The following is a 15,850-nucleotide window of genomic DNA, read 5'->3' on the forward strand; positions in this document are numbered from 1 at the left end:
GCCAGAAATCTACCTGAACACACCTCATTTCCAGACCACCGCGCACATCAGCACAGACATATTAAACGACGCAGGGTGTGAAAATAGACTGTTGGCAGGGTGAAAGATAGCAATGAGCATCGTGATACGCCTTGTTGACAACGTCTTCCAACCAATTCAACCAATACATCACTTACAAAAAACACTCAAGTCACTGAAATCACAAACGTGCACAGACTGACAAACCTAAGCATGGTGAAAATGTAACGGGGGCTAGCTGCATCTTTGCCTCCATTGATGCGAGTTCCGAACTGACCGAGGGGCTGCAGGATGTTCACGTTGTTGCTGCCCACAAAGTTTTGAGCCAAGTTTACAATGGTCATCATCAGAGCTTGCTGTGGACAAATAAAAATACATTTGATCAAATTTATAGCTGCTTTAAATAGTTAAGTAAAAAACTTCAGTTAATCCAGGCAATACTTCATATTTGTTTTTATCAGAATGTCACAAATAAAAACGCACCTCGCCGTGATGGTACGCCGACATCTCTGCTACTGAACCAGCCAGCTGAGCCACCTTCACCTCCCTCTTATCATTCCTCTTCATACAGGTAAACAGCACCTTCCTTTGACCCGGCTTCAGACCTGCACACATATAGTAACACAATACAGTAAGAATAAGAATTACACCTGACCTGTCTGTGTCCCATTAGGAAATATATATTCACTCAATACATATATCTACAGCTTAGCTGATAAAAACTTCCAAACTTGCAAAATCAATATTTCTCATCTGATAAATGCCTATACTAAAAACTGCTAAAATAAAAAAAGGGATTCATATAAACACAAGTCACCACAACACAAGACTCACCATCAACGAGGGACGGAATGGATCTCTCATTATCGGAGTTGGAGAAGAGAATCAGCTCTTTGTTGATGAAGTCGTTGTACGATAAGTGTCGTGTTGCGGTGCCGTAGAGGTATTGCTGCAACATAAAATATAAAATATTAATTTATATATTGATTTAATCTTGTTTGGGAAACAAATTTTCTCCCAACACAAACTGTTAGTAGTTTAGTACATAAAGTAATAGTGTTGTGTGGCTTACTGTATTATAATATCTCAGGGAAAAAAAGAGAAAGAGAGAGAGAGACAGAAGGAATGAGAGAGAGACAGAGCGAGTAAGAGAGAGAGAGAGAGAGAGAGAAAGGAAAAGGACAGAGAGAGAGAGAGAGAGAAAGGAAAAGGACAGAGAGAGAGAGATAGAATGAGTGAAAGAGAGACAGAGCGAGTAAGAGAGAGAGAGAAAGGAAAAGGACAGAGAGAGAGAGTGAGAGATACAGAGAGAGAGAGACAGAGAGAGAGATACAGAGAGAGACAGAGACTGAGAGACAGAATGAGTGAAAGAGAGACAGAGCGAGTAAGAGACAGAGAGAAAGGACAGGACAGAGAGAGAGAGACAGAGTGAGAGATACAGAGAGAGACAGAATGATGAAAGAGAGACAGAGCGAGTAAGAGAGAGAAAGAGAAAGGAAAAGGACAGAGAGAGAGACAGAGTGAGAGATACAGAGAGAGACAGAGAGAGAGAGACAGAATGAGTGAAAGAGACAGAGCAAGTAAGAGAGAGAAAGGAAAAGGACAGAGAGAGAGAGACAGAGAGAGAGACAGAATGAGTGAAAGAGAGACAGAGCGAGTAAGAGAGAGAGAGAAAGGAAAAGGACAGAGAGAGAGAGACAGAGTGAGAGATACAGAGAGAGAGATACAAAGAAAGACAGAGACAGAGAGAGAGAGAGACAGAGCAAGGGAGAGAGAGAGAGAAAGGAAAAGTACGTAGAGAGAGAGAGACAGAGTGAGAGATACAGAGAGAGACAGAGAGAGATACAGAGAGAGACAGAGAAAGAGATACAAAAAAGATAGAGACAGAGAGAGAGAGAGACAGAGCAAGTGAGAGAGAGAGAGAGAGAAAGAGAGAGACAGAAAGAGAGACAGAAACAGCACGAGTGAGAGAGAGAGAGAAAGAGAGAGACAGAAAGAGAGACAGAAACAGCACGAGTGAGAGAGAGAGAGAGAGAGACAGAAAGAGAGAGACAGAAAGAGAGACAGAAACAACACGAGTGAGAGAGAGAGACAGAAAGAGAGAGACAGAAAGAGAACGAGTGAGAGAGAGAGTGTGGATGAATCTTTTAAAGTAGAGCCAGACTTTAGAGCATTTTTCGACACGTTTTTCTTGATGTCCACACTTCTCTTTGTGTTTGCCAGGTTTATACGCATTTCATGCTAAGTAGCGCAAATAATCACCATTTTTTTAGACCTTTCTGTACTCTGTAGTACTCTGAGACATTTCAGTCGGTGCCTTTTTAGAATCAAATTTTAATACCCAGCCCTACTGATGATGTTCACAATAGTCTCAGAAACCTGTACTGCATATCACATAAACTGTACTGCTGAATGTGATTAGCCTCACCTCAGGCAGACCATGCATCCTTCTCTGGCGTCTGTCTTCCATGAAATTAGTCAGCCACTCTTTTCTGTCGTCTGTCTTTTTCTTGCTGAAGGCCTGAACAGAAGAGAAAAGAGAGAGACTAGTACCACAGCATCCTCTGATCAAAGCCCCCTAACTCTGGTGAAAGTACTTAAATAAGTATACTTAAACGCGTTTAAAGTATGTTAAAATTAGGTAAAGAATACCAAAAGTACCTTTTAAATTGAATATATTTTACAAAATACACAAATACATGTATTTTTCAGTATTTCCATAAAATATATTTGCAAGCAATATGCTTTAAAGTAAACTTGTTATTTTTTTTAGTAGTATTAAGGTGTACACAATATATAAATCAATACACAAAGTACATAAAGTGCACTGGATTATAAGGCGCACCGATTATAACACACATTAAGTGAAATAAAATAAAAGCCTGAAACATTTATAACAGAATTTTATTAAATATGAAATAAAAAAATAACCAACTAAACTAAAGCCTAAATACTAAAAAAATATAATCTAACGAATTTCAAAACATAAAAACAAAAACAACCATATTTATACAAACCACGCACCACATTATAAGACGCACTGTAGATTTTTAAGAAAATTAAAGAATTTTAAGTGTGCCTTATTGTGCAAAAAATACAGTACTAAATCAATTGTATTAAAAATTATATTTAAAAAAACTAAACAAAAAAATCACATACTTAAATCTACTCAAATCCTAATGCTTTTATGTTGTATTTAAATAAAGCTTAATTATAACTGAAATATACTTAAGTTGCCGAACGTTGTTCCACAATATTACATTTAGTATGTGTTTAAGTACATATTATAATTTTAAAATTTAAAAGTACGTTCTTTTTTAATTTTAAGTATACTTATAAAAGGAAACTTAAATTCCCTTTTCTTTTACAATAGAAGCTAACACAAACGCTACAGAGTGCTAAATGTGAGTAAGCGAGTGAATGAGTGAGTGAAGCGAAGCCAAGCCAATACATTAGATGTGTGAGTGTTTGATGTATAAAATATTTAATATTAATATATAAAACTAACCAAAGTAATGGCAGCGTCGTCCTCTGTGCCTCCGTACTTAAACATAATCCGATGCCGCTCCATGTCAGCGAAGTACTCCTTTGCTTCTTTGCTTGTGCTGGTACCCAAACCTACAGCATCACATCAATATACACAATTATATCATTATATACAGATCTATATCTGTAATTATCAAAAGATTATTATTTCAGTATTTTATTTAATACTTATTAAATAAAAAGAAGAAAAAAAACAAACCTTTGTAGTACTTTATGTGCCAGGTTTTGTAGTTCTCTGTTTGTTTCTTCCATTCATCAAATTCTGGAATGCTGTAGAAGGGAATTTCCTGTTTGTTCTTGCTGGCCTGCAAACAAAGACATTATAATTGGATTAAATGAGCCGTTAAATGTTCAATAACTATTTCAAAAGCATGCTGAAATTCATACTTTGACGATAGGGGTGATGAACTCCTCCAGAAACGTGTGTTTCAGCAGGGAAGGCCAGTTATGGTGGAAGAAGTTGATGAGCAGGCCTTTAATATGGGAACCATCTTGATCCTAATCACATCGAAAAATAACATAAGATCAGTACGGCACAGAAAAAGCTCTGTGTTTTATAATAACTATATATGTTTCAGCATAAATAATAAAAAAGAAAATCAAACTCAAACGACAGAAACGTTAACGTACCTGATCAGTCATGATCATGATTTTGCCGTAGCGTAGAGATTTCAGTGACTCTGGATCATCGTAGCTCTTCTTATACTGCAAGCCCACAATCTTAATAATGTTGTTAATTTCTGCATTCTCCATGATCTGCAACGAAATGAATAATGCAATCTGTACACTGAATACACAGCCATATATACAGGCATATACAGCTCTAGAAAAAAATAAGAGAGCACTTAAAAATGATGAGTTTCTTTGATTTTACCAAATTAAAAACCTCTGGAATATAATCAAGAGGAAGATGGAGGATCACAAACCATCAAACCACCAAACTGAACTGCTTGAATTTTTGCAGCAGGAGTAAAGCAGCATAAAGTTATCCAAAAGCAGTGTGTAAGACTGGTGGAGGAGAACATGATGCCAAGATGCATGAAAACTAAAAACTGTGATTAAAAAACATCAGGGTTATTCCACCAAATATTGATTGCTGAACTCTTAAACCTTAATGAATATGAAGTTAATTTCTTCAAATAATAAATAAGAAATGAATAGGGCTTTAGAGCTCACCTGTTTGTGTGTGGCTTCTCGCACGTTGAGGATTTTCCCTCTCAAGGGGAAGACTCCATAGCGATCTCGTCCAATCACACCCAGCCCCGAAACAGCCAGGGACTTGGCTGAGTCTCCTTCAGTCAGAATCAGCGTGCATTCCGACGAGTGTTTCCCACCTTAATAAGAAATATAAAAATATATTTTACACTATTACAAGTGAGTTTTTAGGCTTTCTCGGTCACATGATGTGGCGCGTTCAGTAGCTCCTCCATTTCCCCTCGCTGTTGTGTTTTTAACGTGGATCTCCGCAGATCTCCGTGGAAACTGTGGTGCATCCAAAGTGTAATTACGGTGCGCGGCAGTGGACAAATATCTATTTTATTAAAGGCGAGGAGACGAAACTCAGAGATGTGCGTCCGGACGGGACTAAAATTACCGGAGGAGCACGGAGTTCAGAGAAAAACAGTAGATAATTCAGCCTGTAATTTTCTCAGAGGACGTCTGAGAAAAAACACCTACATGATCGTTCTGGACGGGAATAAAATCACAGAGGATAAAAACCCCCATAATAGAGAAAATTACCTCAGAACCCCCTGAGAAACTAACCCTGTCCGGATAGGGCACAGTTGATGACTCGCCTATAGTTCGCTTAAATAGGGTCTTAAACTAGTCTTAAAACTGCTGATTGATTATAACATTTAAAAAACTTCACCTAACCCTAGTCTTTTCTGTGGTAAAACTAGTGTAACACAGTGCCAGTGAAAGATTATTTCTACTGATATCTGGTGCATGGTGACGGCAGACTTTCTGGGGAAAAAAGAAATGGGGAAAAAGTCAAAGCATTTTGACAGATAATGGATAATGCTTAATAAGTACAAGTAGCATCAGCTAGTAAAACAAAAAAAAGGTGTATCGTGAGTTCAAGATTTCTACAGAAATTGATAAATGATTCAGCCCTGTGTATAATAAGCACTGCTGCCCTTGATCAAATCCATCACCACTGTCTGTCTGAGCTCCTATATAAATAAAACACATGACAGATAAGCGATGATTTAAGCTGTCTGATCTTACCCGCATCATTAGCGTCGTCCAGTTTTGGGATGCCTTTGATCTTGCTGTGCTTTACCGAAGAGCACTTTTTATTCAGCTGTGTCTGAGCCTTGAACTTCACCCAGTTTAGGATGCTCTCCACAATCCCGCAGTTTGTGGCCTGAATGAAAATAAGAAACCAGTTACTGCTGGAGGCTGATTTCAGTATTAAAGATTTTAACAATATTTAACAGCAACTAACTAACAGGATTTCAGGAAAACAGGTTCTTTGTTCTAGATTTTGAGCTTTTTCTAAAGCAAAAGCTGATTTCACTCATAAATAAATCTGTGAAATGAATATATTCTTAAGATGAATCACTTTTATTAAAAAGAGAAAAATATCAGGACTGGCATTAAAGCCTCTAGGCTAAATCCTGCTAGTTATCTCAAAATCAGTATATTTTAGATGACTATTACATTTAAAAATACAAAAATCCTTACCGCTCTGATGAATTTTTCAGAGAGAGCGCATTTGGAGCCAAAGCTTTTGGTCTGAAGTGTCATGTTCTCCTTGGTCTGAGAGTCGAAGGTCGGGTTCTCGATCAGAGCATTCACAAACACCCAGATGTGGTTCTTGACCTAAAATAAAACAACACATTTTTTGTTTCTTTATTTCTCTACTTTAATTATAGAAGAGTATTTTAATTGAGTTATAAAAATAAGACATAGATAGGATATGAATGCTTCAGGCACATAAACAGTGTTAAAATAAACCCTCCTACACTGAAAAATAAATTCCTAGAGGTCCTATCTTACACCCTACACAAGCTACGTCACAATGCTCATTGCTATCTTACACCCTGTTTAGTTTAGGAATATATCTATGCTGATAAACGTGGTGGTCTGTTCAGGTAAATTATGGCACATTGCTATCTTGGAGGTAGAAAATACTGGTACTCCACTTACTGATTTAAACCCTAACAGTCAACCTTCAGATTCATTCAGTTCATAGCTATCTTGGCAACACAGATGCACCACGTGTACACCCCCACTTATTCCACACATACATGAACACACAGCAGCACAAACCAAACTTTTGCATCAACAATAAACAGAATAGTAAATAAAATAACATTGCTGTTCCCGTAAATGACCTACTCGCGCACCTTCACAGCGAGTTTCCTCTGCTGAGAAGTGCAGAAGGGCTGCACTGTTAAAATAGCAATCCGCCAAAGTTAATCACAAAGCACAAAAAGCACACCTATTATCAATTCTACAAAGTATTGTAAAGTAAACAAATTGTGTTATTTATGTTGTAGCATCGGTGTGTTTCCAGTGTTTTCCTGTTAAACCTCCCCCCCCTCACACCTGAAACGGTTTCACTGTGACTCCGGCTTTATTCTTCTTCTTCACCACCTCGATGAGTTTTGACACGATTTGGTCCACAACATAATCAATGTGTCTGCCACCCTGAAACAAAAAACAAGAAACAAAAATTTGACACGAGTTAAAACTGTGGAAGCATCTTCAGCACCATCTAGTGACTTACAAACACAACAATCATCACAATCACAATCATTGTACAGTTTACAACAATATGTGCCATGAAATATATGTAAAATAAGGCAACCAGTTAATGGGTGATCATTATAATACAAATAGGGTAAACTACTGTCAGAATTGCTGCTGACTAGCTGTTTCAATAGTATTGTGTTTAAAAAAGATAAATCCACTCAAGTCAGCAAGAATATATATTGTATTTGTGTTTTAAGAGACTTTCTGCCTCTTGCCAGGCTGCCATTGTAAATAAGTGCTAAATTGTTTTTAATGTCTTGCCTGGTTAAATAAAGAATAAATAAAAATAAAATAATATATTTGTGTATGTCTTTATTTGTCTATTGATTGACTGAATCTGCTATGTGGTCCGGTTTAAGTGGTATTTACAAATTTAATTACATTAATCTCCTTACTAATTAAATTACAAGTAAGTAGAAGTACAATTCTGTGGAATTCAAGTAATACAAGCCTCTATGAACAGCAGTTTTCATGTCTTGTCACAAATAATCAACGGTATTTAGGTCAGGACTTTGACTGGGCCTTTCTAACACGTCTCCCTACCGCAAGATGCTGCCACCACCACGTTTCACAGTGAGGATGGTGTGTTCAGGGTGATGAGCAGTGTTACCTTTCTAACACACATAGCGCTTTTTTGCATTTAGGCCAAAAATTTGCCCAAAATTAATACAAAAAAATAAATAAAAATGTGTTTAATGTGGGTTTAATGTTTTTTTTTATCTACCTTGGTAGTGGCGATGCTGTTCACAAAGCTGATCTGCTGGAAGCCCTTCTCACTCATGGTGAGACACACCTCCCAGCGCTCGTTCACCGACTCATTCACCACTTTCAGAGCCACGCCTGTCTCATCCAGCTTATCCTTCACATACAGATCCACGTAGCTGCGGAAGCCATTCACCTGCAGCACAAGATCAAGCACAATCGTAGAAGATAATAATTAATTAATATTCATTGGATACAGAGATTATGGTATTTGTCTTAAATAAATACCGGTACTCTTAAATTGGCCTGGTAGTACAATTGTGTGTACGTCTGTATGGACTGGGACTCCAGGTGGACAGTTGTTTCCGGTTGAGAGTATGCTGTCAAGGATTGGCCGCCTCTTCTCAATAATATGTAATATGTAATTGTAAGTGTCCTTGAGTGCCTTAAGTGGCCAAATATAGTGCTAAATAGGGTGTAATTTTATGGAATTTGTACACATATTAGGTGACTATTCCTATTTATTTTCTGAAACGACATGATATTAAAAAGTTAATAAAATATTAAAATAAGTGTATTAAAACCCAATAATGCTGTACATCATTTAAAAAAAATATTAAGAACGCCCATATACAGATCTAAAAAATTAAAGTAAACATCAGCACAGGAACCGTCTGCTATTGTACGAAAAATAAAAATATGCAGGGACATTTTTTAACCCATCAGCTGCTTAAAGGAAAAGAAACGCCTAAACCACAGCCAAACACCAGCTGCAGCTGACTACCTCCCTAAACAACCTTCTATTTTCCATATTAAAGTGAAACTTAACGTGAAGCATTGCTCTGTCCTGCATTAGTGCCACTTACAAAGTGTTGCAAACCATTCAGATAGATGTTAGATATGGGTAATCATAAAGATTGACAGTGTGAACAGCATAAATAACTAAATATTGTTTTTGGTCAGAAAATCTTATACATTTGGGCCACTTTTTTACCTGCTATGTGAATGTAGCCTTAAACACACTACTTAAACGTAATTAAAATATTCAAACCCATTAGGAAACACATAATGTATGAAAAAAAAAACATGCAGGGACATTTTTTAACCCATCATCTGCTTAAAGGAAACGAAACGCCTAAACCACAGCCAAACACCAGCTGCAGCTGACTTCCTCCCAAAACATGCTGTTTATTTAGAACTCTGATAGTTCTAGCTTTTTTCTCTCACCGTGACGAATTCTGATAATTCTAATAAGTTGTGCAAAAAGTCAGATTTGCCAAAGTATTAGACAGAAGCACAACAGTATGGACAGTTCATTACAGCGTATGCCACTGCGAGGCAGGCTGGTCTATCCTCATGTGACTCAGAGCCTCTGGATAGCCAAGATAAGCTGCACAGTCTGATAAGGTGTTGATAATCATTGGCAGCGTGTGGGAATTGGGCCAGCAAGATTAACGGCTACATAAACCAGTTACTACAAAACAGAGAGAGAGAGAGAATAGCAAAATAATTGAGCAGAAAATAAAAGAGCTGATGGCAAAACAAAGGACTGTTTATGCACCATAGCCAATGATACAGCCAAGTACACACTCTCAGAATGAACAATCTGAGCCCATTATATTAGATTAAAGACACTGAATCTAGACTACAAAGCCAAGAACGAACCAGTTCTTGTTCATACTTGATGGCACTTATGGTCAAAACCAGATCAGTACCAAGAGATCTTAGGCTATGTTCACATTACTCAGATCTGATTTGTTTCACGGCAGTGTGAACGTGCCAAATCCGATCCAAATTTTTTTCAAATCAGATCTGAGTCAATTTCATATGTTCATATGTGAACCTAAATCGGATACGTATCCGATCCACGGACATGCGACATGAATGTGAACGGTCAAATCATGCAGAACTCATGCGTCTTTTTGCTTTTACTCATTAGCATTAGCATTAAGATAAGCGCTATGTGCGTCTCTCTCTCGTACCCACACTGTATCTCAGCAAACAGCAAAAGCAAACCGCCTGTCCTTTTTTCACCTCCTGGAGCTGAGCATGAACTTCAGAGCAGCTGTTTACTCTCCACTCCAGCAAAAGATGCTCCACATATGAGCTGCTAACTCATCCATTTCCCTTTATAAAGCTACGAGTCTCTCCTCTCTCTAATATGAGGGTTTTTGTTGTTGGTGAAGAAGGAGGCGTTTATACAGGTATTTACAGTGAATGTGAACCGACAAGATAGACAAATCCATTTCCCTTTATATATCTACTAGAGGCAGATTATATCTGTTCAGTATCATTTATTTTACTTTAATCCTGGATATATAGAGATATTTGAAGTGCATTATTATTAGTATCGTGACTGATCATTCTGGATCATTGACTTCTGTTACAAATCTGATAAAATGATTGTATTTTTTAATATCTCAGTTAGGGGTGTGCCATATCACATCGTATGCAATAATAAAAATTTATTTTCATTTTGGTGCAGTAGTGCATTCTTAAAATATTGTTTTTAATTCAGTGTTCAGTCATATCGCCAGAGTACAGTAATGTGAATATAATGTGAATAAATATTAATTCCATGCAGTGAGGTTAAGTTGACTTACAGGTAGCTTCTTGCCGTTGAGAAAGACTTTAACCCCCTTACAGGAGCCGGCTACATCGTAGGCTCTGCGTGTCAAAAGAGCCACAATGTCTTTGTCCAGTTTCTCCATCTTGAATTTGGAGAGGTCAGGCTGGAATGTAACGCAGGTGAAGTCGTCCCCGTCGAAGTATTTGATCTTGGGGTCGCTGGTTTTCGTCATGTTGTTCTGCCATGTCTTTTGGGGAAAGAGAGGAACATAGTAAATTAATGTTTAATCTGCTCTATTAATGCTCTATTATTATTATTAACATATTTACATTTAGGGATATGCCGATCACTGTCCATGTGGACGGTTGTTTCCGGTTGAGAGTACGCTGTGTGTGATTGGCTACCTCCTCTCACTGGTGTGTGTGTTGAGTATGTGTAGAATGTGATTTAAAAAGCGTGCTTAAATGCCTTGAGTAGCAAAAAGGCGCAATTTAAGTGTAACTGTAAATAATAAGTAAGAAATATGGAATTTTTACACATATTCCTATTCATTTTCTGAAATGAACATATTGGAAAAAATAGAACTAAACCCTACAATTAAACTTACTTAGTTTATATTTTGCGTATAAATTGAGTTTAGACTATAGATCTGCATACATTAAAAACACAACATCTTGGCCAAGTCTTCCTGGAAAAAAGATCAGAATTTAAAGGGACCTTGAGTACACTAACATAGCATTAGCAATAGTGATAATGAACAGTGTGTAATAGTAAACAGTGCAAAGTAAACTGTCCACGCTTCACCCACAAATTTATTCTTTCTACATTTTCACAAATTTAATTTAATCCAAACTTCCTGGACCAACCTGGCAACCCAGCATCCACGAAGGACATTGAGAGTGAGAGCAGGGTATATCGGTCAATGGATTATATGAAAGATTTAGCTCGAGCTGTGAAGCAAACTGAATAGTAAACATGAGAAAATCGATATAATCTGACACTGACATGACTTGATAAAAAACACTTTAAACAGATACACTACAACAACTCATTTCAGTTCATACCCCAACAACTCGGGTCCTCAGAAACTTACTGTCCTCATATGACTTGAAGTAGTAATAAAACTATACGGCTTATCTCGTGCACAGTTTCACACACTCAACGGTCAAATTAAGTGAATATCTGAAACCCCACATGAAATGTGTATCAAAAGTAGACAATCTAAAGAGCCTGGCGTGCGATTAAAGCTTTTATAAAGCAGATCCACCACGATTTAGGCTACGTTCACACAGTAGATAAACGCTGCCCAAATCTAATCAGCAAATAATGCATCGAAACTGACTGATTTTTCTATTTGCATCACTTTAATATGTGGTATTAAAATCCTAATACATGTCTGGTTTGCGAAAATGCAGCCAGATCAGAATTAATGCTTTTACTTTTAAGTCAAGAACAACAAAAAATAAAAAAGACTGTGAATAGATGGGAAAATGGACAACAGTAGTGAGTAAGGGCTTCAATGGCAAAAAAGGAGACGGCAGACCTCAAATATATGGACTTATGCATTTCCTCCAATAATATTTATAAATAATAATAATAATATAAAGTCTTATGAACTGGAAATGAAAACGTAATTCTCTGTGATTAGTTCAGCTGCAGTCTACAGTAAACTCCTTCATAGTTCTTATGATTCTGGCTGAAGGATTAAAGGGAAACTTAACGGGAAGCATTGCTCTGCTGTGTATGCACGTCACTTATAAAGCGCAAACCATTCAGACAGATGTCAGATATGGTTTGCATAAAAAAAATTGCTTGAACATCACAAACTAAATATTTGTACAGATTTGGTCAGAAAATCTAATGGGAATTCTAGATTTGGGCCACACACATTTTACCTGCTATGTGAACGTAAAGCCTTAAAAACAATATATGGTGTGTAAAAAGTTTGAAACCCATTAGGAAACCCTATATTTGTCCATAAATATATAAAACTCCACAGTGCATCTTCACCATAGTGTAATCTTACCTACAGTGGTCCACAGAACGCCCTACAAAATGTATACAAACCATTTTTTTCAATGTATACAAAACTCAAGCAAGTGTATCCAGATTAAAAACACTGAACGCATTATTTATTCCAACGTTGGTGAATCAATCAAAGCTGAAGACATTACCTGTTTAAAGCTGTGTTTGTACTCTTTGCAGGCCGTCTCCACTGTGAACTTGGTACTGAATATATTACAGAGTTTAGCACCGTAGCCATTCCTTCCACCTGGAGAGGACAGATAAAACATCCGAGTTAAAAAAGTAAAGAAAACTGGATTGCAATTCATGCTGCAGGAAGTATAACTCGTATGTATGTAATAAATCGAACCACTTTTACCCGCAAATTTCCTTTAACTCTCTGCCAATCGCTTAAAGAACACTTAAACAGTATTTGTGCAAAAGAAAAAATAAATAATCACTTCATAAAACATTATTTTAGCATCGCTAACAATGCTGCATATCTGTGCGTGAAAAAAAAGTGTGAAGCACAAACCACATTATTTTTTTTTCTCAATTTTAATGTTTTACACTACTAAGGATGCCTAAAGTGAAGTGAACAAGGGTGTCGCCATGTTTTCCTAATGCAATATGAGTCGGGACGCCCACACATACACTGCATTTACACAATAATAATAATAATAATAATAATAGTTTAGGTATGGACATATTTGGACGCTACGTTTTCTGGGGTGCTTTTTAGGAAAAAAAATCTGGATGTGCCATTTCAGATCATACATTTAGATATGAGAAACATGTTATACAAGTAAAATATCTTTTTTAATCACCTGTGACTTTTTTCTCGTCGTCATCGTAGTTGCTTGATGTGAGCAGGTGTCCGAAGATCAGCGCAGGGACGTACATCTTCTCATCTTTGTGCTCCACCACAGGGATTCCTTTGCCGTTGTTCCATATAGACACGGTGTTCGACTCTCTGGAAAAACAAAAACAGCTTTTTCCAATTACTAACACACTAAAATGAGATGTGTAGCACAATTATTTAAACTGGTAAACTGGATTTAACCTCTTCTCAAGTCTCCATCACTCTTAACACATTTACTGCTTCACACACATTTTACAGTTTAAAACAGAACTTTTTTAAACACACTGAACTCGGTGCTCTGCGTAACACACAATTATCTGACAAAAAGTCATGTTCCCATATCAAAACACTGCATTTAAAATTACACATTCACTTTAATAGTTCATTGTTACCATTTAATTTAGGAATGTAATTTATATCAAGAGCACAGGTGAGCACAATTTATACATGTTCTGTAATTTTCTTTTTCAGTGTACCGTTTTCTTTTTTGTGAGCATATATATTTTTTATTGACTCCAATGTAAATATATGTGCTGTAAACATGTTGCACTTGACTTGTTTGGTAAAGAATAAAAAAAAATACAGCCCCAAGTATGTGTGTGTGTCAGCAAATGGTTAACAATTTCTAATAATATTTTTTTTTACATTTTTAACTATTTTAGTATTATGTAAAGCATAGCTACTAAAGATTAGATTGCTCCTTTTTTTTAGTATACCCTGCAGTGTGTTACAGTTGGTTAGACAGAAATCTGGTAATATGAAATTTTGACTGTAGTTTTTGCTGTATATGCTGTATTTGGGTGTTTTGGGAGTTTTTGTGTTAAATATTTTGATAAAACCAACCTAGTTTACAGAATTACCAGTGTTTTAGTAATTGGGATAAACTGTAACGGTCGTATACAACTATTACAACAAGAATAATTAAACTGTTAATCATAACTACTAATATAGCAAATAATTATCATCTAAAATTTCATGATCATCACAGGCCTAAGGCGATGATTTCGTATTCTACATTCTCTACAGCGGGCAGGGCAGGCTAAATGAGATGGTGTATGGATGAGTATAACAGCTTGGAGTGTGAGAGTGTGTGTGTGTGTGTGTGTGTGTGTGAGAGGGAAGGACACGGGCCTGTTTGAGCAGTCGGCTGAAACTCGCTGGAGGTGAAGCGAATGTGAAATGAGCTGCCTGCGTGCCAGGCATGCTCTCATTAGGACACTCCCAGCTACATCAGCCTCCCCCTGACCCATCTCTCCTCCACTCCTCCCTTATTCCCTCCATCCCCCTTTTTTCTCCTTCACTGAGCTTCTCCTTCAAATCACCCCCTCTTCGACTGATAATAAATTCATCCATTAAATTCTTCTAATCTTTTTACTCTCACCATTCTCATCCACTACCCCCTGTTACTCCCTCAATCCACCCATCCCTTTTCCCTCGTTCACTAGCTTCCTTTTCATCTCTCCCAATGCACTCCTGTCCTCCGCCGTGCACTACATTCATCCTGTTCCATTTCACACATGCAAAAAATTGGCAATAGTGTATTAAACACATTTAGTTGTGCGCACCTAAGAAATCTTGCTTTGGGAAACCTCACCCTCTAAATACATGTAAGTAACTTTTAAAATGATGTGCGTCAGAGTGTCTTTGCTATCGTAACGACAGGAAAAGTACACTTTGCATGGCTCAAAAAGCTCAAAATGCATGTGGTAATCCTTTGACTAATCATGGGTGTGGTTCATTTTGGCTATAAAACTAAATAAACCAATCAGCGTGTCACTATTGCTCATCATTTCCTTTAAGAGCCAGATGCGCTCTGACTTTGGCGGATTGCTATTTTAACAGCGTAATGCTTAACGTCTGGAAAAGTACTCTTTGCTTGGCTCAAAAAGCTCAAAAGGGATGTACTAATTCTCTTAATTAATCATGGTTGTGGTTCATTTGGCTATAAAATTAAATAAACCAATTAGCGTGTCACTATTGCTCATCATTTCTTTTAAGAGTCAGGTGCGCTCTGATTTTGGCGGATTGCTATTTTAACAGCGTAATGCTTCTGTGCTTCTCAGCAGAGGAAAACTGACCTGCTCGTTCATAATAAATAATAAAAGATTTTTCCATCACTCTTTTTCGTATCTCGGTTTTAGTAATAATCTAACATTTCCACCTCTAGCCTTAGAAAACCTGATCCTTTAGTCTAAACTCATAGTGTGCTCTTTAAACAATTCACTGCCACAATCAGATGATTAAATATGATGATCATATCATTAGTATGCATGCCTTATGAAATACCCTGGCAATGCACAGAATAAAGAAATATTAGTTCAGACACTGCTGCAGCAGAAATACTGCTTCCAGCGTTCTCCAAGCACACCGGAGCAGCAGGAAACCCT

General features: G+C 37.2%; 1 protein-coding gene across 3 annotated transcripts in view; it reads right to left on the reverse strand.

Moving 5' to 3' along the window:
* Positions 1-15,850, reverse strand: part of top2b (DNA topoisomerase II beta) — a 39,669-nt gene that overhangs the window by 13,283 nt on the left and 10,536 nt on the right. For all 3 annotated transcript variants that reach the window (XM_022667353.2, XM_022667354.2, XM_022667352.2), the window contains exons 5-20: positions 13,429-13,574; positions 12,772-12,869; positions 10,632-10,844; positions 8,051-8,224; positions 7,120-7,221; positions 6,253-6,390; positions 5,794-5,932; positions 4,741-4,898; positions 4,195-4,320; positions 3,952-4,062; positions 3,764-3,869; positions 3,527-3,636; positions 2,447-2,539; positions 853-967; positions 502-623; positions 226-374 (exon numbers count right to left, since the gene is read on the reverse strand). In XM_022667353.2, coding sequence (XP_022523074.2) covers positions 226-374; positions 502-623; positions 853-967; positions 2,447-2,539; positions 3,527-3,636; positions 3,764-3,869; positions 3,952-4,062; positions 4,195-4,320; positions 4,741-4,898; positions 5,794-5,932; positions 6,253-6,390; positions 7,120-7,221; positions 8,051-8,224; positions 10,632-10,844; positions 12,772-12,869; positions 13,429-13,574 — 2,100 coding nt within the window. The remainder of the gene's footprint in view (positions 1-225; positions 375-501; positions 624-852; positions 968-2,446; positions 2,540-3,526; positions 3,637-3,763; positions 3,870-3,951; positions 4,063-4,194; positions 4,321-4,740; positions 4,899-5,793; positions 5,933-6,252; positions 6,391-7,119; positions 7,222-8,050; positions 8,225-10,631; positions 10,845-12,771; positions 12,870-13,428; positions 13,575-15,850) is intronic.

This window comes from Astyanax mexicanus, chromosome 3 (genome assembly GCF_023375975.1).
Source record: "Astyanax mexicanus isolate ESR-SI-001 chromosome 3, AstMex3_surface, whole genome shotgun sequence".
In the NCBI taxonomy this organism is placed as follows: domain Eukaryota; kingdom Metazoa; phylum Chordata; class Actinopteri; order Characiformes; family Acestrorhamphidae; genus Astyanax; species Astyanax mexicanus.